The sequence below is a fragment of the Homalodisca vitripennis genome, chromosome 1 (genome assembly GCF_021130785.1).
Source record: "Homalodisca vitripennis isolate AUS2020 chromosome 1, UT_GWSS_2.1, whole genome shotgun sequence".
NCBI lineage: Eukaryota > Metazoa > Arthropoda > Insecta > Hemiptera > Cicadellidae > Homalodisca > Homalodisca vitripennis.
Window position 1 is genome coordinate 137622309 of NC_060207.1, and position 27258 is coordinate 137649566.

Below are 27258 nucleotides of genomic sequence, written 5' to 3' on the forward strand. Positions count from 1 at the left end.
TCAAACGTGGATGAAACGAACATAAACCCAACCTAGTTCCATTGGAATCAAAAGGATTGAAATTCTACCTTAAATTGCATGAGAGCATATTTGTGGATTATGTATGTAGACATATTTCAGCAAATGAAACTTATACCATAATAGCTTCAATTCAGTTCAACCACTTTCTGTTCATGCATAATAATTAAGTAGAACGTTTGAGTCTTAAATTCCTTACATTTTTAAAACAATAACCCATTATACTGTCTAAATTGTTGTATTTACTGGGATGCTGTAAACTTATTCAAATTATGTTCCCGGCCTCCGAGAAGTTTTTGTAACTTAGGAACGCAAAGGTTTCTTCTTTTGCCTTTTTGGGAATTGAACCCGAGTCTCATTCATCGATCAAGAACTGGAACCTTAGTAATGTTTGTTATAAAAGTTAATTTTAAAGGTCATTCAATATCATGGATGGGAGCAGAAATATGTGAAGTTCTGTATACTATAACTCTATTGCCTTAATATCAAGGCATTGAGAATGTATTGCGTGTAGAAGAAAAGTAAACGAATACCTTAAGCTGTAGTGACAGCAAACAAACAAAGAAAGACGACATGAAAGGCGCACGATTTCCCTAACAAATTTGCTTTATTGTGAGAGAATGTCATCTCCCACTACCTCTTATCTTGACAGAAAAAATGTAATTGCAGAACTATTTAAGAATGATACTGCAGAATTAATATTTGTAATCATTACCTACATATAAATTAAGTCTAATATAATTCTGTTTATGACTAACATGTTATATCTTTCAATTAGAATGACCATTATGTATTATGGTAATACCTGTACTAGAAAGTTTGATATTGTTTCGCCTATTTGTATTATAATATAATTTAAAATGACAATTATAAGTAAGAGATCAAAAGCTATTTTCGCCATAATGGAATTATGTGTTGAGAATAGCTTCAAACAATGTCGAATCATAATCGAATTAAAATCAACTGAACAAATAACGAATTTTACAAATCAAGTGTGAAGTAAAACTATAAATAATTATAAATAGATTAAGTAATACAAACCAATCGTATTATTTTAAATGACCTGAATCGTGATTTGTGGTTAAGTGAAATATTGTAAACATTATAAGATCAAAGTAAATTCAGCTAGTAAGACTTTTGATATTATATGGTTATTTAGTATTTTGAAAACTTGTAGGAAATACAATTGACCTTATAAAACTAAATATGTTGTTTATAAGTGGTTTCAAATTAATTTCATATCATTATAGTTATTTATTACATGAAGAGCAAATTTGTAAGTGTAAAATTCACAAGAAGGAACTTAAAGAACATAACTAACGAAAAGCTGTTAATTACGAGACTTGTTAAGGTCGTTAGTCAACAGAGAACGACGTGACGTCACAAATGGCACCCCACTTGAACACTGCCATCATTTTACCCTTTCATCAACCCGTTATCTGCCTCACACGACTACCAATAGTCTTGCACTGACTTGCCTTGTGTCTTCATGTGGCAGTTAATACTCTCCTATACTCTCTTGAAAATAGTAATAGCCTACTAGAATGAATGTATTGGCAGACGTGCAAAGTGCTAGAGAGGAAGTAAAAGTTTACTGACAGCCAAGTGATACCGCTACAATCAGTCCCATAGTTGTACCGATATTCTTTCTTCTCTTCTTCACTTTACCGACTTCAACCGGTTGACATTAGTTTTTTATTTTCATGTCTTACGATCTCACTCAGCTTCCAATACTCTTTAACACTCCTTCTCTAGCAACCTTAAAATACTAGCGCTTTACTTATCTGTCTAGTGGTCTCACACAACTTTCTGTCTTTGACGCTCACACACAGTTTGACTTTCCTTGTTTAGCAGTCTCATACTGCTCCCAATAGTCTTCCGCTTCAGTTTCATAAGGGTGGGGGTTAGTATGTTTCTTCTCTCTGTTGCGACCTTGCACTGTGCCCTTTGACACTCTTTCTCACCTCCGTTAACCCATCATAAAAATCTACCAATGCCGTTTTCAGTCTCTGTTAGCAGCTCAAACTGCTACCTGTACAATTCTGCATTTCTCATTTAATGGTTTCACTCCACTACAACCTTTAAAAATCTTATCGAAATAGTGATATCATACTTGTATAATATATCATAACGATATATTATACATTGTGTGTGTTTATATATACATATATGTGTGTGTGTGTATATATATATATATATATATATATATATATATATATATATATAATTACACTCTCTTACAAGTAGGTCGAATTTAATTAAAAACACCGTATTCATGTTTTAATATTCGGGTTCATCAAAAAGACACTGGTTATGAAACAAACAAAACCAAGAATTAAAAAGATTACCTAAAATAATTTTCACAAATAAAAACCATAAACAACAAGATTCTAATCAGCTGTTTGTAGAATATTTGTAAGTTTCTTACATAGAACTAAAAATGTATGTAATATAATTTATTTTGATTGTTTTGAAATGCATATATTATATATAACAGAGTTATATAAATTTTTCTAATTATTGACTTGTAGTTAGCTATGTAAAATGTTTTCAGTTACACTTGAAAGCTTTTTATGCATATAAATTCATAAGTTAAACCAAAATGTCACACATGGATTAGCATTGTTAAATTTTCAACTAAATAATAATACATAATATCATAGTTTGCCAATAAGGAAAGATAAGGAAAGTTATAAATAAACGATTTGTCTCAATTTATGGAATGGGATATACTATATATATATTGATATTAGACATTCCAAACGTCTTAGTTTTCAAGTATATTCTACAGCTACGAGATGCTCTAGTTACATTACATATGTTTGCGTGCCCATTAATAGTAAATACTATTTTATTCATAATATTTTAACTTACAAATTATGAACATAGTTATTAGCACACTGTTGTTCTGTGGACACTTTCAGTTTTGTAATGATATTGTATAACGTATGGAATAAAACAGTTATTACTGTAGATAAAAAAGACTGTGATATATAATCGAGTTAACTGCCTTATAAATTATACGGTTGTCTGCTGCCCTATAATCTCTTTATCCGTAACATACTTATTTTACTGTTTGAATACACCTTTTTTAAATATAAATGTGTGATGGACATTTTAAATTTATAAACCTACGATGATAAATTGAGAGCAAATGAATATTTGTTCTAAGGATTACACGAAAGTATTAAGCAAATATTTCAACTAGAAATCTATATATAATGGGAAAGGATTAAGAATAAAAGTTACAATGACTGTTACAGGGATCTATCAGAGACGTCTATAACCGATTTGCCCACAAGAGGTCTCCAGGAGCTGGAGCTATTACGGCTGGAGAACACCCGTACCCTTAAGACATTCCCTTCAGTGTACAATTTTAAGGTAAGTCAACATTTTATCAGTTCCGATATTTATAATAGAAATGCAACTTTAAAAAAAAATTTAGCAATAAATAAGCATAAACACAAACATCACACTAGCATTTGATTATTCAAAATTGTTATGTGAACTTGTCATCGTTAACAAGGGCTGTTGACAGTTATGGAAGCAATGTCAAACAATTGCCATAACAATCCTAGTAAACCTTTGAAACCTTCCGTGGAGTATTATCGACCAATCCCAATACTACTCTAGTCTTAGTACACAACGTTAATCCAGATATACCTGCATTTGATTTAAATGTAGAATTTATCTTTATTTGGGTTTCTTAAAACTCAAGCCTATTATAGGTAAATGTTTTCAGCATATTCGTGAAGTACATCTCACTTACCCTTATCACTGCTGCGCTTTCCACTTCCCGGCCACCCACCACCCCCAGGAGTATGCCAAACACCAGGTACTTCTAATAATTCATTTTTTATTAGGTTACATCAATGTATAATTTCTTAAAAGACATTTGATTTTGAATTGTATTTATACATATATTATTATATTATCATAATAATTATTAAATTTGTATTAAAGTAGGTACCAAGTGAACATGACAAACACAGTTGTAAGCAATTTTAGTTTGATACGAACTAAGTTTGAACTGAAAACGTTTCACTCAGATATTAGTGAACATGATTTTACAGAGAAATTCAGATTTCATTGTTTATTTTACCAACAACAAAATATATACAAGTTCAGTATTCTTTCTTTTATTCTATAATGACTTCGATCTCGTTAACCTATATTTGTAATGTTTCTTACGATTAAATTACGATGGAGTTGTTATAAAAATATGACACTTCACTGAATTTTAATTTTTATTAGGCAGAAATAATAAAATATACACTCTTAATGAACCATGTGGGGTGCATTTCCTTTTAAAATTTTGAAATCAATATTGTATATCTTATTAGATGATCTCATTATTATTAAATAACTATTATACAATATAAACGTTTAAGACATGGTCTGTCTTTCCAAAGATCTTTGTTATTAATATGAAACGGTAGATTAAATGGCATCAAAGAGAGTAAGCCTATGTAGGTGCCTCACAGCCCAAGAAGCAATGGAGTATTGAGAATCAATATAGCGAGCATCAAACTTCCATATACCTGTCTGTTGATGTCACAGCGTGATTGATACCAGGCGAGGCCGCTGGAGTGTTGCCGATATTAAGGTTGCTTGCTGATGTGACTCTGGCGGTTCTGGCATGTCACTGTACTCGTATATTGATAATACTCAACATTGGAAGACTAGTAAAATGTATATAAATAGCTACCTGGTGACGTCACACCATGATTGATACCAGGCGAGGCAACTGGAGTGTTGCCGATATTAAGGTTGCTTGCTGATGTGACTCTGGCGGTTCTGGCATGTCACTGTACTCGTATATTGATAATACTCAACATTGGAAGACTAGTAAAATGTATATAAATAGCTACCTGGTGACGTCACACCATGATTGATACCAGGCGAGGCAGCTGGAGTGTTGCCGATATTAAGGTTGCTTGCTGATGTGACTCTGGCGGTTCTGGCATGTCACTGTACTCGTATATTGATAATACTCAACATTGGAAGACTAGTAAAATGTATATAAATAGCTACCTGGTGACGTCACACCATGATTGATACCAGGCGAGGCAGCTGGAGTGTTGCCGATATTAAGGTTGCTTGCTGATGTGATAATGGTAGTTCTGTCATGTCCTTGTACTGGTATATCGATAATACTCAACATAGGAAGACTATTATAATTGATATGGTTTTTAACAGTTTTACAGAATTACTCACACCGATAGAATTCTAATACGTCACTTTCAGTTTTATGCAGAGGAGAGCCGGTTGCCAAATTGTTTTGAAGAGTCGAGCTTTATGTTTTTAAGAGATAGCGTACATTGTTAGCCTGTTACAAAATTGAATTTTTTTATCTCTATATCCATGTCATCATATTCAAGTTACTGCCTATTTCTTGCAATTGATTTTTTATTTTTAAATATTTTTATGTTAAACAAATAGCTCTTTAAGATAACTACCCTGAATACAAAAGGGTGTTGTTTGTAGAAAGCAATGTTTTGGTAACTCCACGTGAAGTTACATGCATTTTAAGTAGGACATTTAGGCAATATTGTAATAAGTACTACAACCCTTCATTTTATATACAAGTGTTTGAAGTTAACAAAACGTTTGAGATACAGTAAGGTGGATAGTGACCTTGATGATTCCTGTGTCGAAAGATACTGACAACTAAAACTGCAAAATAGGGAGAAATGGTAAGTCTGTTCGTAGTAATTGGTGGTCATACACCTCCAATAAACCGTTATGACCTGTCTTTTAGATGTTATCAAATTGTCTGAGTAAGACTATAACAGCTAAATCTGTAACAGTTGTGATGGGAGACTTTAATAGTGATTTAGACGTGCCACACAGCTATTCAATGCCTCCAATATTATATGATTATAACTTTGGTGTACGTGATTTGATAATAGTATATACAAGAGAGTGCAACCTATTACAAATTCTTATAGACCATATATTTTTAGAAAACTATAATATACAGACAAAGATAGTTTCAAGCCTATCAAGCCGCCACGCTCAATCTGTCATGTGTTTTTTTTATTATCATTAGCTATGCCTGCTTTTATAATAAATAGAATTTCCTATGAGAAATACAGATCTATCTTGGAGCTATTATTAAAAAATTAATCCTGGGATTATCGTTATATTATGAATGATTGAATAAGAAATTCCTACAAATTCTTCAATCAAATAAGATAGTACTATCAAAGCATAAAAACTGGCTAAAATAAAAATTCTATAATACACTTAGCCTGAACAAAACCGTTAAGAACTTAATAAAAAAATTCTCAAATGTACAAAAGCACTAGAGACTTTGCATCAAGTGATAAAACTTAAAACAACATAATTTAAGACCTAAAAATATGCAATACGCCAAAAGAAAGAAAGGGGCTTTATATAAGTGGTGAATTTGTACCTCCAGGTAGCTGTGGCACAAGCACTGAATATAATTTTACTGGCGTTGGAAACAGGCCTTTATTACACACATACGCAAGTTGATTCTCTGGTCAAAGATCTGATGATGAGTCGCTATTCATTTTTTCAAGAAATAAAAATCGTGATAAGAGGTTTTTTTAAATCAAAGGTCTGTTGGTGTTTCATGTTATGTCTGCCATTTTAATAAAAGGATTCAGTGCATATCTCAGTAACCAACTTGTGAACGCCTCTTATGACATTGGATTATTTTCTTAATCACTTAAATCATCAGTTAGTACAGTGTAAAATCAAGTCTACATGAACCTTAAGGAGCATCGCTAAATTTATTTTATCATTGAAGGTGTCACAGAATTTACCTGATTGTTACTATTTTTATTAATTAAAGAAAACAATCTCCAAATATAAAAATACGATTAGTAGTTTATACTTAACGTAATTAATTTAAATACTTATGACAGATTGAAAATAAAAAGAATCCGTCCTTAAATACCATTTAACCCAATGTCGTAGCCGAGAAAACATGGCAATCTTCTCTTTATGGGAATGGCCCGCTAAGTCAGAAGTATAATTAAAAATGTAACAACAAACGTTCACTCATTTAAATAACAGTAGGCTACCTACAATATTGGCCAAGCAAGCACTGATTTGTTGAAGTGACTACTTCTTTTGGTGGGCTGTTGATTTATGTTTTGTAAGGGAGAAAAACTTTCGTTTCTCCTTACGCATGTTTATATTTTCAAAGTAGAATGACAGCTTTACCGAAACGTGAACAAACCTTTACATCAGAAATAACAAATTTTGATGTTAACAAAATATATGTTAGTTGCTATGTTGACTTTAACACAATTCCAACGCTAAAACATTGTTGCAAAAAGACACAAATATATGGTAAAATACTACAAAGAATTAAAAATAAATTCATTAGATATTGTGTAGCTTACAAAGCCGTAGTGTAATTTAATCCTGACAATTAGTTTTTCTGTTTATTATAATTGTAACATTGACTCAACTAAATTAAGACTTACCTTACATTAAAATAAAAGATTAATTACGTAAAAACAGATTTTAACACAAATTTTGCTGATTAAATGTCAAAACCATTAACTGAATTTGTAAAAGATAAATTAAATTACACAATTTCAAGCGATAAAAACATAATATTGTAATTATTGACTATTGTAATATTGACTTTAACAAACTAAAGCGTTGGAGCCAAACAACTGTTGCATGGAGAAAAAGTATGTGGTAAAATGCTGGTTAGAATACATTTTTTAAGAACTACTAATTTATTTAATAATGAATCTAACGAAAAATTGATTAACTTACAGCAGTATTTAATAGTAGTATTGAAAGCTCATAGCATTCAAAACGGAATTAAAGAACGGTTAATATTAATTCCTATTTCAATTCACTACTAGTTTCATCCTGATGAGATTAAAAAAAAGATTAAAAATAAATGAATTATATCTTATATAGCTAACGAAGCCATAGTGTCTTTTAAACCTGGAATAGAAATTAATCTTTCTGTTGATTATAATTATAACCTTTACTCATTTAAACTTGGCTTTACCTTACATTTACTTAAAACTTAAATTATGTAAGAACTATTTTTGCCACAACTTTTGCTACAGAATCGTTAAAAATATTAGTTGATTTTTTTAAATATAAATTCAATTTAAGAATGTCAAACAATAAGAACATAAATACATCGAGATATGGAACAACAATAGTTGCCGTGTTTAAAAGGTTGAAGAGAGTGTTATTTCTTGTTTAAGTTATTATAAATCCATAATTTAATTTTTAGAATATAACAATAATGAAAATTGAAGTAATTATTTCAGAAATACAAAATTGTAGTGGAAATGATGCTGACAAATTTGTAGAAATTAATAAAAACGATAATAATGAAAATGTGTAAATATTTATTATTGTAATATTTAGAAGTCGGTGATCATTTCAGTATATGAAATGTAAAGAATATTACAAAAATATGTATAAAATTAATAGAAAATAGAAAACTTTTTTTTTAAGAATTAAGTCCCCATATTTTAAAATATAAAAAATAGCAATTTAAAAACTAGGAAACGTAAATTTTAAAGTTATAATTCACAGCCAATCGAATTATAAGAAGAAGCCTCTTCTGTCGGTCAATCCCGCGACTGCCTTTCAATTTTTAAAATTAAAACAATATAAATATGCCTGTATCGAGACACTGTCATTCTTATTTTAATAGCATTTATTGTGATATTTAGGCGTGCTTATTCCTCTGAAAACTTTACAAATGCTGCTGGATCTTTCAACTCTGTAAAAGGTGCACTTAAAACAGTATGATAAATTGCCTAACAGGAATTCATAATAACATCAAACCAGAGATATCCTTTTTTCTCAGACTTTTAAAACAGTTGAAACTTTGGCACAAAATTACCGTGGACAAGTTTGACTTCTGACCAACTGTATTGGATAAAAATGTATAGAGGGCTGTAAAATTATTGGGAGTTTTTCATAAATTCTATTGGTTTGAGTAAATGTTATGTTTTCCTTAGAGGTAAATTAATTCATAATTTGAAATTACATGGGTGGATTTATAACTTGGACTACTTAGGAATTTTTAATTAAATTTCATATTGGCTAAACGTTACAGGTTATGGTTCCATGGTGGTAAACTGTTTGGTGGGTTCTTTGTTATTATCACTATCTTATCATTGAAACGAAAATAACTTCTTTAGATTGGTAAGATTTCTGGTTGTTGCAGTTTTAAAATGAATCAGCAGAAGTAGTGTAATTTATTGAGCTATATTTTTGAGATTTGGTCCAACGAAGTCAGTGTTTCTAAGTTGTGAGATAAATAATCTCCTGCATTTGTCTCTATAACTTTCAAACGAGTAGCTGTAAACAACATTAATTGAGGCATCAATGTATTGCTTTTGTGTGATATTGGTCAATTTAGAAGTGTTTTATAGGATTGGATAGTGATTATATTTGTAGTATTATTTTTATCTACAGCTTTGTAGGGACTTTGTAGGCGCGCCCACATACACACCCACATACATTTGTGCAACAATTTGTACTTGAAATTTTTATAAAACAGTTGTAAATTCCTTGCAAATAAAATACAATTGTTTGTACAATGAGCAAAATTACAATATGCAGTTTCTTTGATCTCTTTTGGAGTGTAGCGTTAATAATGCTACAGATTTCTGAAACGTTGAACCATATTCAACAAATATTTCGTTTAAAAGACATTTATTTCATGTGATAAATTTCCAAAACGTCTCATCATTGTGTAACAGAGTGTAGCAGATCCCCTTAGGGTTTTCCAAGTACAACATGGGAGAGTACTGCCCGTTTTGACTGGAAGAGGCTAGAACAGAGCTAGCCAACCTATCTTCCTGGGTGATTTGGCTGAGATAGTGCTCGATATAAGAGAGGTGATAGACATAACATAGCATCATGAAAGGAGACGGGGTAATTTACAAAACTCACTCACCTGCCTGGTAATAATGCGACGACCATAATGACTAAATACAGTTGATGCACGATGCCAGGTTGTCATATACAGGGTGTAAATTAAGTCCTGATACGCCTGGATATTTTCCAAACAGATTGAGATGTGCAATATCCACCCATACTTATTAAAATAATATTTTGGAGTAAAAATATTCCTTCTTTTCAAAGGGGGTAGAGGGGGCCACTTTAATATTTCAAATTGCAACCCCTATCTTGTGAAATGTCATTTGAAAGGTGAAAAATGTAACAGAAGAGACATGAACAAAACATCTCTACGAAGATTCTAGTAAAAGTTACGGGCAAACAACCCCTTAAATCTAGGGGTGTAAATTAAGTCCTGATGCGCCTGAATATATTCCAAACGCATTAATATATTAATGTGCATCCTTCACCAGACTTATTAAATTACCTTTTTGGATTTTGTTCAGGGTAACAAAATGTTACCCCCCGTTTCAAAGGAGGTTGAAGGGGGTAACTTTAAATTTTAAATTGCAACCCTGTCAAGATAGTCATAGCAAAATGTCACAAGGTAGGGATTGCAGTTTTAAAATTTAAAATTAACCCCTTCTACCCCCTTTGAAAAGAGGGTGAATTATTTTACCCTAAAAAAATCCAAAAATGTAATTTAATAAGTATGGTGAAGATTTTAAATTGATATCTCAATCCGTTTGGAGTACATCCCAGCATATCAGGACTTATTTATACCCTTAGATTTAAGGGGTTGTTTGCCCATAAATTTTGCTAGGAGATGTTTTGTTTGTGTCATTGTGTTTCTGTTGAAAACCTTTCAAATAACATGTCACAAGATAGGGGTTACAATTTGAAAATTTAAAGTGACCCCCACCCTCTACCACTTTTGAGAAACGGGGGGATTATTTTTACTCTCCAAAATGTCCAACATTATTTTAATAAGTATGGTGAGGATTTTGCAAGATGCAAGGTTGTCCTATATAGGTACCAATAGAATAATGTGGATTAAACTGTTGTCATACACTATTATAACTCTCATATGCCAGAGATTGATACTATTGTGATAACTAAAGAGATTTGATGAACGATACACCAGTATGTCCTATATAGGTACCAATAGAATAATGTGGATTAAACTGTTGTCATACACTATTATATCTCTCATTTCCCTGAGATCAATGCGACCATGGTGATTAAAGTAAATTGGTCCACGAAATCAAATCCCTTTGTTCCACATAATAGATAATCAGTATATACAAGTAAACATCAAAGTTTATTTGTATGGAAAATTCCCAGCAAGACTATAAGTAAGAGTGCTGGGAAGAGGTCTTACTTAGATTTACATACCGTTACATAAAAGCTACATTAATATATGCCATAGTAAAAATAATACTTCTTTAAATGTTTAACTTTAAATACTAGGAACATTGAAAAGTACGGATTACAACTAATACAAAAGAAACTTGTCTGACAAACAAAAGCAGGCCCATGTTTAGAAATCAATTACCTTTACTACATTTTTAACTTGATAGCTTCCAAGTTGTATGTAAAAATTAAGCTATTAACTAATAATTATAAATTAATTTGAAATAACTAAAAAAACCAATAGTTTAATAAGGTTTTTTTAACACTTAGTGGTTACTTACAATAATATTTAATGTAGGCTTAGATTAAAATTTTAGTATATGTTTTATGCAACTTTAAGTGGAATATACAGTTAGTAATTGGCCTACAACTAACTATCGTATTGACTAAAAACTTACGTAGACCTAACTAACCAAAATACCTACAAAATGTTCAAATGGTTTGAACAATAAATAATATGAAGAAAAAGAAATATAACGATAAAAGATTAACTATTTATTTCATTGATGTAAAAGGCTCATGAAGAAGATCTAGGCAAGAGGCTGTGTCAAAGTGGTAGTGAAAGGTGGTGAGACATTTGGTACTAGATGTTGGGCTGCTGTTATCTCCTCTTGCTGGAAGATATGCTGGAGGTCTCTGACACGGAAGGTTGATCAGGTTTCAGCTTTGCCATCACCGTGCTGTCGGAATTCCAGACAGTAGACAGTTTCCCTTGCTTGACGAGAGCTCTGGCTCCATTGAAGATGGCTCTTGACTGAGGCGTCAGATGTTCATTGATGTAGATTGGGGTGTTGGGGAAGGAACTTCCTAGCTCTTGTACCGTCATAGAACCCTTCTTCCTCCTCGCCGCTAGCCAGGACGTTTTCACAACTCGTGAGACAAAGTACACTACAATGGACGGTGGTCTTGGGTCCACTTTTCTGCCCTGGAGTCGGTGTGCAGTGGAGATGTCAATGTCCCTTCAGTTCACGTTAAGTAAGTGTGCGATACTTCCTAGCACGGCGTACAAAGTATTTCCTAGGTGTCACTGGCACACCAGAGATCAAAAGATTATTCTTCCTTGTATGTTGCTTTATCAAGCATGTGTTGCTTCACGGTAGCGAGCTCTTCCGTTAGTTTATTGTTCTCACTTCTTAGAGCGTCAACATTATCACCAGCTTCCCTTCACTGGATTTCTAAACATGCAACCTTTAAAGAGCTAATGTCTGGTTTAACACTTTTAACCTATGCTTGCACTTCGTCTAACTTAATATTGTTACTGTTCCACCTGTCGTTATTTTCCTTCCCGAAAGCCACTATAGCGTCCAGTATAGTTGAACTGGCAGTCCCGGACTCAATTATCTCGCTGCTTTTAGATGCACACTCAACCGCACAGATTTCACACTTTCATTTCTTGTTGCGTATCACTACTTCTACCCACTTGAGATAACATACAGTAGTACAGTCTAAATACCTTATATCGTCCTTAAAAGTTGCACTGACATCTGCACTGCACTTCATGCACTTTTCGGCCATGTTCACGCAGAAATAAGGAAGCAGGAGTAAACGCAGGTCTAAATATAGTGACGAATAAAACAAGTTAAATATACACAGCTATAACTGATTTAAATATCACCACATAAACTCAAAAGAGTAACTTGCAAACCGACAAGGACAGGCAGGCTGCAGGCTAAAACAAATTACTTAGCCTTAGATCGGAGACTTGATAAACGATATGAATGCATCGGCTGGTCAATAAGAACTGAACACACCACTATGCTGTGCAATTTGATGACTGAAGACAATTGATTCACGATACCAGGGTGTCCTATATAGGTACCCGTTAGATAATGCGTGTTAAACCGTTATACAGAATAAAGAAAGAACATATGTAATGCGATTTATTTCTTATTTTACGTTTTTCTCAAAGTACCCCTATCATGAGTTTTTGTTTTTAATGTGTAATATACCTAGTAGAATCATAGTGTAACGAAAATATTTAAATCTATGATTGTATTTTATATTTTTTGTGCAATAATTAAAATTATTATTGTAATTTCTACATTCGTTCTACCATAAGATGCGTTACTTTGCTTCTGGGGAATGGAGTTTTATCGCTGATGACAACCTACTAGGGTTATTTTAATACTCTTGTAGCGCTTTTAAAGTTAGCTCTCTACATTTGTGAGGGTTGAGATCGTTTGATTGCTCCATTCGCACCGCGATCCGGTGATGGCTGTAGCTCCACATATATGTGGGTGGGGTGGCTGTTGGGTTTAGCCACGCTTCAGTGCGTGACGGTGCACTAGTTGTCGCGGCCTTCTCTTAGGCTTACGTCATCACTGATGTGGTGTTTGGTGATTGCGTCTTCTTCTCTGTTTGTTATGATAGTTTTCCGTTCCCGTCTGATTGAGATGAGAATATTTGGAATTGAAGTACTTTATCGCTATTTGCCATTATAAGATTTTTAATATTGTATACAACTAATTACTTGCAATACGCCTAACGTATCAAGTTACGTTTTTTTTCTGTAACTTCAATAAGTTACAGAATAAAATCATGAAGCTACTAATTTCATTTTGGTTTCCCTAAAATAATTGGTGTTATCTGTAAAATAAACATTTATCGGGAAGTTGTTTGAAGTTGTTCATTCATAGACAAACTTCCATCCTCGTGATGTAAAATTGCCGAGAAATGCATTATTAATATATGAGTTGAATGTTAAAGATATATCAAATCTTTGGAAATACATTATACGTACTCGTACATGAGTTTTTCTGAACATTATTCGTGTTTGCTTTCATGTTATTGATTGTACTAAGAATTTCAGAGTAAATGTCATAATATGGTCTACGCTTAGTTTGTTTATGTTTCCTTTACCTTTAATATAATATGAGCTATTTTAATATCTCCCCTAAATTTAGTTAATAATTTTCTAACAAAAAAGAATTGTTGACAAAGATTAAATATAATGCCGATCATGTGACCGTATGATATGAAATGTGAATACTTAATTATGACCCTACATTTCGAATTAGTGACCAATTAATGAGCGCCCTCATATGCATAACCCTATTATGCAATCCATCAACTCTTTGTATCATATATTAAATCCAGAACACTAATTAGGCAAATGAAGAACACTATTTAGGCAAATGAAGACTTTCAGTGGACAGTACCTTAATTATAATTCAAATCATCCTCAACATGTAAAAATTGGATTATTACAAAGTTTGTTCCAGAAGATTAATAATTTGGTAACTGATAACAAAGATAAAATTTTAAAGGAAAATTATACTACAGAACTTTTGATTAAAAACAACTACCCTCCGTCAATTATTGAACGAACTAAGGCTGAAAACAAAAGTTGCAAGCAAATTACCAAAAGACAATCCTAATTATCTCACTTCCGTAACTATTCCTTATGTAAAAGGAACATCAGAAAAATTCGTAGGATAAATTATAAATTTAACATCCGCACTGTTTTTAAGTCCCAAAATAATATAAGAAGCTACTTAACAAAATTAAAACCGAAAAACAAACAACAGGAAACCAAGAATGTGTCATATAAAATTGACTGTGGTTGCAACAAGACGTATATCGGCCAAACATCAAGACCTGTGGAAATTAGGGTAAAAGAACATATTTATAATTATAAAAAAGAAAACATTGAAAATATAAAAATTGGTTGAATATGCAGTAAAGGAAAATCATCATATAAATTTTGAATCGTCTATTGTAGTGTTTAAAGAATCTTCCTGGACTAAAAGAAATAAAATTGAAAGTGCGTGTATGACAGTTTTAAAAGATAATTGTATTTTCCAACCTTCCGTAAATTTCAGTGATATTTTTATACCATTAGTGAAAAAAGAAATCCATTCCAAAATTACGAATTACAAACCACATTTTTCTACATAATTCTTTTATTATTTATTAGTTTTTGGTCTTTACAGTTAGTTTTTAAAATTTTAAATGTTATTCTATTTTATCATATGTTTATTCTATTTTACACGTATGTTTTACAACAATATCAAACTGATGATGCCTTAACCGGTGAAAGCGCTTTTTAAATAAATTTAATGTGGAAGTATAAAAAACGTCTTTTCCTTTAAAACCTACTCACTTCCACCAAGAATAAAAAGCAGAAAATGAAGTTTATCCAGCCAAACAAAATTGTATCCGTCTTGTAGTTACAACATTCCAGGTGAAAACACGTACCGATTGTCAGGAGTTTTGAGAACCAAATTTTGGTTAGTTAAATGTTTTATGTATAAAAGTTATTTAAAAGCTGGCAGTACTGAATCGACCTTTATTTTTACACCATAATATTAATGTCTCCAAACATTCACATCAAAACACTTTGTAATCTTATATATTTTGTAATTGGTTAAAACATTTACACTTTTTTCCTTTAACGGATAAATATTTTTTTTAATTGAATTCGCGTTAAACATATATTTCAAATTAGATGCACTCCATGATTGTACTACCAAAATTAATGGCGGAAGTTTTTTAAGTTTAATACAAAATATGCTGTGGGGTAAAAGTAGTTTACAAACAAATGTATACTAATTTTTTTTTAAGTAGCTAAATAGAATGGTCTAAAAATCATGTGTTTGAAACGCGTGTGTGCAAGATTAATGTAGATGTCCTTTGCTCATGTACAATAAATATATATAATAAATTAAAGTCACTTTTTGTGTTTGTTTTTTGCATCGATAATTTCTAAACTGTTCAACGGGACACGGTTTTCACTGTTGGCTTCATTAAGAGCTAGGGCAGGTTCCTAGGTATGATATATCAATAATTTAATCATATACAGTAGAGAACAGTTATATTTTTAGGGATTTCATTATTAATAACTAAACGTTACGACTTATAACAAAATTATATGCTACGGAATTATATATTTCATAAAGAACATCTCCAGTATCCATCTCCAAAGAATAACTCAAAATAAACATTTCTTTCAAAGCTTACATTTTTATTAGAATTTTCGAAGCTATTCATAGTCTATCAATAAAGTATCCATATCAATGCTTTAAAATACGTAAATATTAGGTCAAATTACTCTTCTTGCAAATAATTTCGATCAATATTTTGGTAAATAGTTATTTTTTTAAAGCTTGTGTGTTTTGGTTGCGCTACTTATGACCTAAGAACGGCGCCTGTGCTATGAGTGATCGAGCGGGCATCATATCAAACTTCTTTAACTGAAGTTAAGTAAAAGCGATTAGTAGTAAGTTACTACCTTATACTTTTAGTATTCTTTAACCATAGTAACTTTTATATTCTCAAATTTAGCAGTTATTGTTATAATAACAATAGAATACATAGTAAAAGAAACATTTTATTTTTCAACAATTTAATTATCGACTAGAGTTTTTTTTTTAGTAGTTATAGTAATTTCTGTGGTAATTATAAATAACATAATTTTGAAAAAAGGTAACATAACCCTAATTATTTTATTGTAGGTATTAAGTTCTCGTTTGAAAAATTTGAATGTAGTAGGTGTTTTGGTTTGATTGAAAGTGTTTTTCTGCCAAATAAATAAAAACAGTTAGGTTTTTCAAAGAATAACTACCTACCTACTGAAAAGACAAACCATTTATTTAAAGTTATGGAATAAAAATTAAGGAAAAAATATGGCATCTAACTGGAATTAATTCATTAATTTGGGAGACAAAATATGAGTAGCTTCATGGTATACATACCAAGCCCAAAAAGAAATAAAATGATTTAAACTTAATGAATGTATGCTTATTGTTCTACAGATGCTTTGATTGAGTAAATATAACCATAAGTTTTTTCAGAGTCAACCGTCGAGTACGTAATAGCACAGACTATAGATATTTATATAGAAGCATAACTATATCTATATCAGAAGAAATCTATAGTCAACGGTAAAAGTGTTGCACCTTCAGGTATCTAATTGAACCATGTGTAGTTAGATAATAATTGTTTATTTTTATTGTCTTTCTGTATAAAAAGTGGACTACTTATGTCTCAAAGAAGGCGTAGTACGAGTATGGGTAGAAGTACAAAAATGAAAAATGAATGTTTTTGCAACGTATAATTGAACATGAAGAAGAGAGGGAAAATCGGCAATCAAATGCATTTCAACGTAAAGATACACATAATCTGCTGCTGATCTTGAGTTTCGTCTTCGTATCTCATCTTAATCCCGTTCAAAAGTTAGAATGGAGGGTATGACTTTTGGAACACCCGGTATACAAAAGACAAAGTTTTATGTAACTTTTACTATACATTTCTAGACCGTTATACTCGTAAAACCCAACTTACCTGTCTTTTGACAGATGTAAGATTCTCTAATCTATGATTTTCTTGGTTGGGAAAAAAGACAAAATCAACTATGGAACAAAAAAGAGCTAAGAACTAAATAAATTACAGTGGCTATAAATATACACTTTTCGACGTATTTTCTTGATCGTGGCAAGAATACAAACTAAATATTGGTGTCGGAAATATCATTCACTCGAAACAGAATTGCTCATAAAGCTAAAGCCTACAAAATTGCGTACTAGGCCGCGGGAATTTTGCTATTTACCATATAATGTAACAGTACTTAATGTTTTACGTAGGATCCGAACCACCCAGGCCTTTTTTGATAGATAAGAGCGATTTATTATTATAACGATCTTTCATTCCCCCCCCCCCCCCCGGAAATCTGGACAATCTGTATAAATATAATTTTTATACATTATCGTATTATATCATTGATTTAATATAATTTAAAGTGTAACATCTGTTTCTGTCTGACATGAATGGAGATGGCACCGAATGAGTTCTAAGTTGCATTTTCATTACAGGTTGACACCAATTTCGAATACCAGCAACTGTATATCTACCTTTGGTGTCTTCAAATTAATTTATTATTCATAAATATTTAAATAATGTGACTATTAGCTTAAACTCTTTAACTGTTGGGTTTCAGGGATTTCTTCAGGAGCTTACTAAGAACTGCAGTCTTGAGAGGGACCGAGATCGTAGAACTTCGGCAACGGACGGACACAGTTCCCTAGGTTTCTTGGTGCACGCTCCTGCTGATCCTATGGGCATGTTCCATGATGGTAATAGTGCACTTATTTATATTTTGTAATAATACTCCTCGTACCGTACACTTGGCAGACAGAGTGGCATGTACAGGGTTAGAGCACTACTGCCGGTATCTGTCAAGCTTCATCTCATGTAGCCACTTGTCCTGTTTCCATTCTGTTACTGCTATTTGGACTATGGGAACAGAATCTCGGTTTAAGACATTAGCACAATGCAAAAATGTATGCAAAACAGCTCAGCCATCCATTTTGTTTTTAATCTATTCTCCCACCGTCTTCCTGATTGTGTGCATCCTTTCCGCGATACTTCGGCATGCTCCCTTACTGGTACTTACATTGGTGACAAAAGTTTTGACTATGCGCAACTCTATAAAGCTCTTATTTTGAACGACTCCCAGTACAAAAGTAAGATTTACTTCGTGGTAAGATTCTTCATAGTTTTGCTGTAATTATAAATCACAATTATTCACAATTGATTTTGAGTACAAATTTTGACAAGAACTGATTTAAACAGATTTGTATTGATTTATCATATACGAAATAAAAAATGCTCATTTGATTATAATGTTTTCCATACGTAAATATTTAATTGTTTTATTTTACCATAACGGTGAAGTATAATCCATTTCGTTATTAATTCTTGTATTATTTTGTAATACATATCTCATTGTTACATGAAAGTTTTAAAAAAGCACGTAGTAAAATTCTACAAGCATTCTACATTGAAATGTGCATAAATTTTTCGATCACAATTGTGTGTACTTTAGAATGTAAAAAGTAATTTGCAAACCTAAACCAAACAAAGCTAAAGCAAAATATGTGCTAATGTTAACATAACAAGTCTAGTATAACTTTTGTTTGATGGTAAGCACAAAGGGGAACAAACCCCTATTTCGCGCCAGAGATCTAAAAGACTTCCAGGTGAAATTATAAAAATGTATACTAATTAATTCAGTTTCCCGAAATTCTACTGTATTTTATATTAATATTGAAAAGAAGCAGTAAGACTTCTAGGAAATTCAATCACAACAATAATACAATCTCTCACGAGATGAAGGTAATCTTTAAGAGATGATTGATTAACGTTATTTGTAAAACATTACAACTTTTCCTATTAAAAAGCTCCTTTTAACCAGCTACATCAACCCTTATTACATGTTTATAAATGCTCAAGGGTAATCTATCATCGTTTGAATCTTTGAATGAACTGTTTCACGTCAATATTATGACTTCCAGGTGTGACGGTGCAGCCAGGCCGGATGCACGCTCTGTGTGGCAACCTATCCAAGAACTATCGGGACGTGCGTTGTCAGCCGAACCCAGACGCCTTCAACCCCTGCGAAGACCTGATGGGCAACTGGGCGCTGCGCGTGGCCGTCTGGCTGGTAGCTGTAGCAGCTCTACTGGGCAACGTCACCGTTCTCCTGGTGTTAGGGAGTAGTCGCTTCCGCATGACCGTTCCTAAGTTTCTAATGTGTCACCTGGCCGTGGCCGACCTCTGTATGGGCCTCTACCTCCTTATCATCGCCGCTGTCGATTCTCGCTCTATCGGTGACTATTTTAATCACGCCATCGACTGGCAGAATGGTACGTGTTTGTTCCAGAATCTAAAAGTATTAGAATTCACACCATTTAAACTTAGACTCTGTCACTTCACAAGGTATTCTCTACACCTAAATTCACTGAAACTTCCAAGAATATAATATATCGATATTTAAAAATGCAAACATAGGTGGTTTTGGCATTATGATTAAGATTTGGCTTAGATTTAAGATTGAAAGTTTAGAAGTTCTGTCTTTTAGATGCTTCAAAGAATTTGTTAATTAATAATTCTCTGTACAGTTAATTCTCGACTAATGATTCAATTATTTCAAGGCTGGAGAGTTTGAGCTAATCCGATATCGCTGGAAGGCTGAAGTTTTCTTATGTTTACGAGGAATAATGATCAGTTGAGGTTTGATTTGAGTTAAGAATATTCGTAATTTGTCATCTCGTAACTTACTATTCTAAACTGAATAGAACATGGTAGTCCTTTACTAGTATTACTCAATATTTAAATCCAAAATGATCATATTAAATGCTAAGAGAGAATCCCGAGCATTTGCAATTCTTATAGCAGTAATCTTTAGAGTATATATTATTTAAAATTATTAGAATCCACATTCCCTTGTAACATACGAGTATATGCTTAGAATCAAAGAATGTTGATGCCACAAACCCTTACAATCTTATATTTTTGTCTAAAATCACACTGTTTTCCATTATTTCCTAGTAGTTTTTGCTTTCGTCCAAACTATTGTAACGTTACGTTGTTTTTATGTCCTGAAAGGTTATATTTTTCATTGTTGCAAACCCTATATCACCAAAACCACAACTGTGATGGTTGATACAGGTATTGGATGCAAGGTGGCTGGTTCGCTGACAGTGTTTGCTCGAGAGCTGTCCATCTTCACCCTGACCGTGATCACGATAGAGCGCTGGTACACCATCACCTACGCCATGCACCTGGACAAGCGACTTACCCTGACGTCTGCCGGCAGGATCATGGTGTGTGGCTGGCTGTACTCACTGTGTATGGCTGCCTGCCCTTTACTGGGCATCAGTGGCTACTCTAAAACCAGGTCATTGACTCCCAGCAAATTAGCTAATAGTCACAGATTTATGGCTTTGTTGATCAAATGTAAATTGTACATATTTTACTATTTTATCCGTGTATATTACATATGGCTACACGATAAATTTTAAATGTTATATGTAGGTATAGCGTTTTTTTGAAAGAGTAAGCAATAATTAAAATATAAAAAGTAAAAGTATGCGCATCTTTAATTGTGTAATTTAAGTGTTAAGCATGTTTGGTGTAGACCGCAAGGAAGTTATATACGAGTATCATTATCTCACTTGCCAATTTGTACGATATTAAATGTAATGAGGTATAGAGGAAGAAATGGTCGAAAGTAACTGATTTTTTGTTAACAGCATTTGTTTGCCCTTGGAGAATTTGAAGCCGTCGGACCTGGCTTATCTCATAGTGCTCCTGACCTTCAACGGCGCTGCCTTCTGGATAGTGTGTGCTTGCTACGGGCGGATGTACTGTTCTATCCGGGGCGGACAGGACGCTGTGGCCGCTCTCACCCGCTCTGACATGACAGTGGCTAAGCGGATGGCGCTACTGGTCTTCACCGACTTCGCGTGCTGGGCGCCCATCGCGTTCTTCGGGATCACCGCGCTTGCCGGCTACCCCCTCATAGATGTCTCCAAAACCAAGATCTTGCTGGTGTTCTTCTACCCGCTCAACTCTTGTGCTAACCCCTACCTGTACGCTCTGCTCACCCAGCAGTACAGGCGTGACCTGTTCGTTCTCCTCAGTCGGTGCGGGTTCTGCTCTGACATGGCCGCTAGATACAAGGGCACCCAAGAGGCGGCTAGGATGGGGTTCCGAGGCCCTTCGGTCCCCTTCTCCTCGGGGTCTGTCCACCCCAACCACCGTGGATCCGTTCTGACGACGATCACCTCCATGGAGTCGATGGCCTCGAACCGTATCGCCTGCACTCGCAAACAGCAGCTGGAACTGGTACCTCTGTCTGCTTCACAATTTGTCGACTCTAAAAGAATTTCTAGAACTAATACTTTTATGTAAAACCAAGTTGATGTATACTAATAACTGTGTTCAATTAAGATATTGTTTATAACTAATTGTTTGGTGAACTAAAAATATTATTTTCAATATGTGTAAAAAATAATATAATTTTATCAACTATAACAATGTGTAATTTTTTCCTCTCAAAATATTTGAACATAGTGTTGATGATCGTAGCAGATTGGGGTTGTGCGTGGTGTGTGTGTGTGTGTGTGTGTGTGTGTGTGTGTGTGTGTGTGTGTGTGTGTGTGTGTGTGTGTGTGTGTGTGTGCGCGCGCGCGCGTCGTGCTTGTGACCGTGGTATATATTTACACAAAAACAATATTTTGGATATAAGGTGGTACTGTAGAGAGAGTACCATAGTCGAACTATCTCCATCTTAAATCTCCTAAGTATCTAACTTTCAGCTCATTGAAATACAAAATTATATAACTGAGGAAGGAACGCTACCGGCTGCGATGACCATGGGTAATGAGGAGAAAAGGTAAGATATTGCACGATGGAGTAGTCGTTGTTAGATTATTGGTCCTGAAATTACATCCTCATCAACTTCTTGGACAATCGTATTAGTGATGCATTTCTGTGCCATCTGTTTTAAGATGGAAACTTTTTTTATTTAAGGACATATTATATGAGTATTAGTTTACAAGGTGAGCACGCCACATCAAGTGTCGTGACGGCTTTCATTGAGGCTGCATGCAAAGTTTCAATTTATAGCTCATTTCATCCTCGAGATGTCTTGCGGAGTGATAGAAATACAATCATACAAAAAAGAAGTTGACACAGAAGTGACGCATCATAGAGCACACTCTTGTAAAAATAAAGTTGTATCCAAAATTTAGAGTCTACGTAAGAAATCTTTCTCGACTTATCTTGTCACATGAGACATTTAGGATTTTTTTCATTAAGTTGGGGTTTCATATCAGTGTTTAAATAATAAACTTCTACACGCCAAGTCACGGTTATATAGTCAGCATCTACACACACCACTTACTTGAGGTTTATGATTGTTTACTTGGCCTGATGAAAAACAATTGGAACTGTTATTTTCTCTAATGTAAAATGCATCAAATCTTGATATTTTCATGATCCCAAATCGGTACTTCTTCAAATAGATAATGTTCCAGTCTCTCCAATAACAACGAGTCTAACAATATGTTCAACTTCGTCAAAGGCCCTAAACAGATATACAAAGAACTCATAAATATGTTCCTTGTCGTCCACAGCCTTTGTGTCGTTTAAAGAAGAACATTGAGCATTCGTTGCACATATCCCTCTATAAATCGGAATTGTTTATATATGTATATTATTATATGATTCAAAGGGGGGAAGGAAGATATCCATGAAAAAGCTTTTAAAATATTTTTCAAAAAGTATATAACATTTATATGGGACGAAAATTAATTAAGTCAAGTTTTCTGCCATTTTTTCATAAACATGTTTGACAATAGATAATTTGAGAGCTTAAGGAAATATTCTCGCGCCAAATGAACAACAATTAAACGTATTAGTGGACCACCAAAACATCAGCACAATTTGTAATGGAGTCAAGCTACTTAATCCGTAAGTAAAATAAAGCTACTTTGCAAAACACCTGGGATGATATAATATAACGGGGTTTCGTCGCAAAGTGGAACTAAATTTGAATTTACGAGACCCTCAGGTGTTAAATTTTGCTGAAGTAAGCTAAATCTCAAACATCCATGATAAACTTCTTTCATTACACTCAAGTGTGTATGACCTGATCAGAATTAAGAAGTCTTAAATTATTAAATGAATACCTACTATTAACTATTATTATTACTTATAATATTGAAATCATTAGTTATGAGAGTTATCAGTTACATACACACCAGAGACCATTGTTACCTAATACATAAACTCGATTGCAGTTCTATTTTTTAAATAATTAGTCATAAGTTATTTGCTGAGCTTTAGCGAAGCCTATCACTCGTAAGTCTGAAAAAATTACATTTCTGTCTATCTGTATGTCTTAAAATTATGCATGAAGCTTCATTTATACATAAATATACACATTTAATTTATATATATAAATTATATGTATATATATAAACACTATTATAAACAATAGTATGTTCAACCAACAGAAATACGAGTTATAAACAAATGTATTAGGATGTTGAAAGAAAAGTTGAAAACAAATTCGCGTACTCTCAAAATAGGAATTGGAAAAGTCAGACAATGAAACAGTAAGATCCAACAGTTAAATGTACATTTGACGAAAGACCTTGCATTCTCGTAAATGTTGGGGTATTGTTCTGTCTATCGTTTGAGAAGAGTGACTGTACAAAGCCCGGGTGTGGTCAATACTTGCTGGAAAGAATATTATTCTTTGTATTCAGTAGAATGGGTAAAGCTTTTAAAGAGAACGTTACAACTAGTTTTAGAGTTAAGAAAGATAAAACAGATTAAGACATTTAAAGTAGATATAGGCCTACATGTTATAAAGAAAACAGACAGTACATCCTCTATTAAACAATTAAATTAGGAATATAGTATCCGTTATATTTCATTTTCTTAAAAAACTCATTTACTCTTAGCCATCGTAACATGGAGTTAAAAGTCAGTGTGAGCCCTACCAATACGCAAAATATGTAAATGTTTCTTGTAGTTATTCTCATTATAATTCCATTATTATATTGGGTGGAGATGTACGTTTTTATACTCTCCATATCAATCTCAGGAAGTAGTTTAAAAGGATAGTGGAATTTTTCGCATGTTTTGTGGACTTGATTTTCAACAAGGGTACAAGGGTTACAGACGATAAGTTGTAATTATTTATTTAGCTTAAATTCTAACTTATGTCAATAGCAGTGGTATTGTTATGGTTTAGAGCCAAAGCACTAAACAAAATGTAATACATTGTTTCCAGCAAGTATTTAATCACAATTCGACTACAGAACTATATAAAGACTCTAAAATTGTATCTTTATTTTTTCATTCTTTTAAATTCAATACAAAATATTTGATCAGAGACAAATCCTCATAAACCACAATTTTTGAGGATAAAAATCCAATCAATATTCATCATTCAAATTTTAACAGTTAATGAACACATTAAAGAAAAACTTAAAGCGAAGACTATTGCAAAATGTTATGAACATTGTTGAAATATACGGCCTGTAAAGGATAAAAAACACAGTAAAAAAGGGTGGTACCATAATAATTCAGACTTTAAGGATTGGATTTGACTGTGAAGGTTACTAAAATAATTGCTAATATTTTTTATAGGAATCATTAATATTTTTTTATTTTTTCGTTATTATGAAATTTACAGAATTTCGTCGACAAAGGTTTGTTGGTACAGTGTAACATCGTTTAATCTGTAGTATTGTGAACCACAAAACGGACTATGGGGTCAATTTAAATGCAGCCAAAAACCTTTGAGAGGCAATAGAGTTGCAGAAGATCTGATTACTTTGGTACGTCACATACAGCGTGACATTGTTACCGGCACACGTAGACGTGGACTAGAATAAGTGTATAAAACCTTTTTATTTAGCTACTTCTGAATTTTAGTAGTTTTTTATTATTACTATTGTTTTTATAAGCTGTTCCTACAACCAGAAAAAACGACAAAGAACAATAGTACTGTAGGGAAAGTAGAAAGGAAGAGCGATAGTAACCATAACATTGACTATTTTCAACTCGCAGACATGGCTCGAATATCACAAAGTCTCGCAGATCAATTGATCATATGTTCCACATTCTGGTCCCGAGGAGAAATCCTGTGGTAACTCCACTAAACAGGGGGGCATGCAATTTTAACTTATCAAAGAACTGTTCGCTTTGAGACGGTCAAATCCACCTCCAAGGGATTATGCACGAGAATAAACAATGTACTATATTTGCCATCAGAGTTAACTTACATAACAGTCATCGTTGAAACATTTATGATGTTTATAATCATGATCAGTTTAACTAAATAAACGTATCAGTCTTCATTGGATTCAAAATTTCAAGTATATAACTGATTTCATTCTTGGAATATCCTTTGGAGAGAAAGAAAATACAGAAAAGAAATATTTACATCCCCACAGCAGACAAAAGAGAAACTGTACAGACATCAATAACGCTCATCCAACTCCCATGGACAAAAAGTTGAGGAAGCCTCTCACTGTACTTAAAACTTATAGGTGCTCTACGCAGCTTCCATAATGACAGGATATTCAGGATTTATAAGAGAAAGAGATAAGGGCCGCCCTGTACTGGGATTCCATGCCAACATAAGATGAGGGTGACACTATCTTAGTCTTTCCACTCTGGAAGTAGGGAAGGATTTTGCTGTTTCAGCCTCTTACTATTAAAGCGGGCAGGGATGTGCTCTCCCTCACTTTTAGGCTTACAAAAACTGTTAACACTAAAGTAGCATCATCCACTCCTTAAATAGTCCCCCGTAGGATACTAACCTATCGATCAAGATAGCACGTCTCCAATATCTGAACAGTAGTTGTGGTCAGTGTGTGCCGCTCATTGGGTTTCCCCAACGGGGTTAAACGTCGGATTTTAATATATCCAATGTAGGTTTGTCTGGGAGGTATTAACTAGTCAGAAATAAACCCTCCTGAAGATTCTTCTTCCTTTAGCGAAGAAATCCGCGAGAAACCGCGACACTGTTAATAGAATTTTTTGACATCATGAAACCAGAAACTACAGCATTGATTATATGGAAATGTGTATACATGTGTGAATTACCTATTAGGTGATCGCTAAGAAACTTTTTTATTTTATTATTATTATTTATTTTGAATGGATATTTCGACTTGGAAATACCCGAAAAATCGCGATACTTGTATGGAAAATTTGTATCATATTCACAATTGTTAAATCATTTAATTTGCTATCAAAGTCCCACATGAGTCGTGTGAATACTGAGCCGGGGCTCAGTTTGAACGTTTTTGTGTCTTTTATTTTTCCCACCTCGGCCACTCTTGTCAGTCGGTGGGGGAGTCCACTCCGTCAGAGTATTGATTTTCTGCTGGTTGGACTGACTGGTTGAGGTCAGCTGGTTGACCTTGACTAGTTTACCGACCAGCTGTTCACCGGCACCGGCTACTGTTCGGAGCGGTCAGACAACGTTCGGAGAAGCTACTGCGTTTCTGGCTGTTCTCTGCTCGTCCTGATTCCCCATGGCTGGCTAACTCCACTACTTTCGGCAGGTAATTGTCTCTCTCACAACCCTCTTAACTTTATTTTGTTGGCGGGCTTTTCTCTCCCACCCCAGACATATATTTTCGTAGCTTAGTT

General features: G+C 33.5%; 1 protein-coding gene across 1 annotated transcript in view; it reads left to right on the forward strand.

The window, feature by feature from the left end:
- The window catches only part of LOC124353401 (lutropin-choriogonadotropic hormone receptor-like), a 210134-nt gene extending 188027 nt beyond the window's left edge, over positions 1–22107 (forward strand). Inside the window, exons 17-22 of the mRNA XM_046803245.1 lie at positions 3282–3399; positions 3761–3853; positions 18233–18368; positions 19590–19940; positions 20746–20974; positions 21330–22107. Of these exons, the coding sequence (XP_046659201.1) occupies positions 3282–3399; positions 3761–3853; positions 18233–18368; positions 19590–19940; positions 20746–20974; positions 21330–21990 (1588 nt within the window). The 3' untranslated portion in view covers positions 21991–22107. The remainder of the gene's footprint in view (positions 1–3281; positions 3400–3760; positions 3854–18232; positions 18369–19589; positions 19941–20745; positions 20975–21329) is intronic.
- Positions 22108–27258: the final 5151 nt, after the last annotated feature.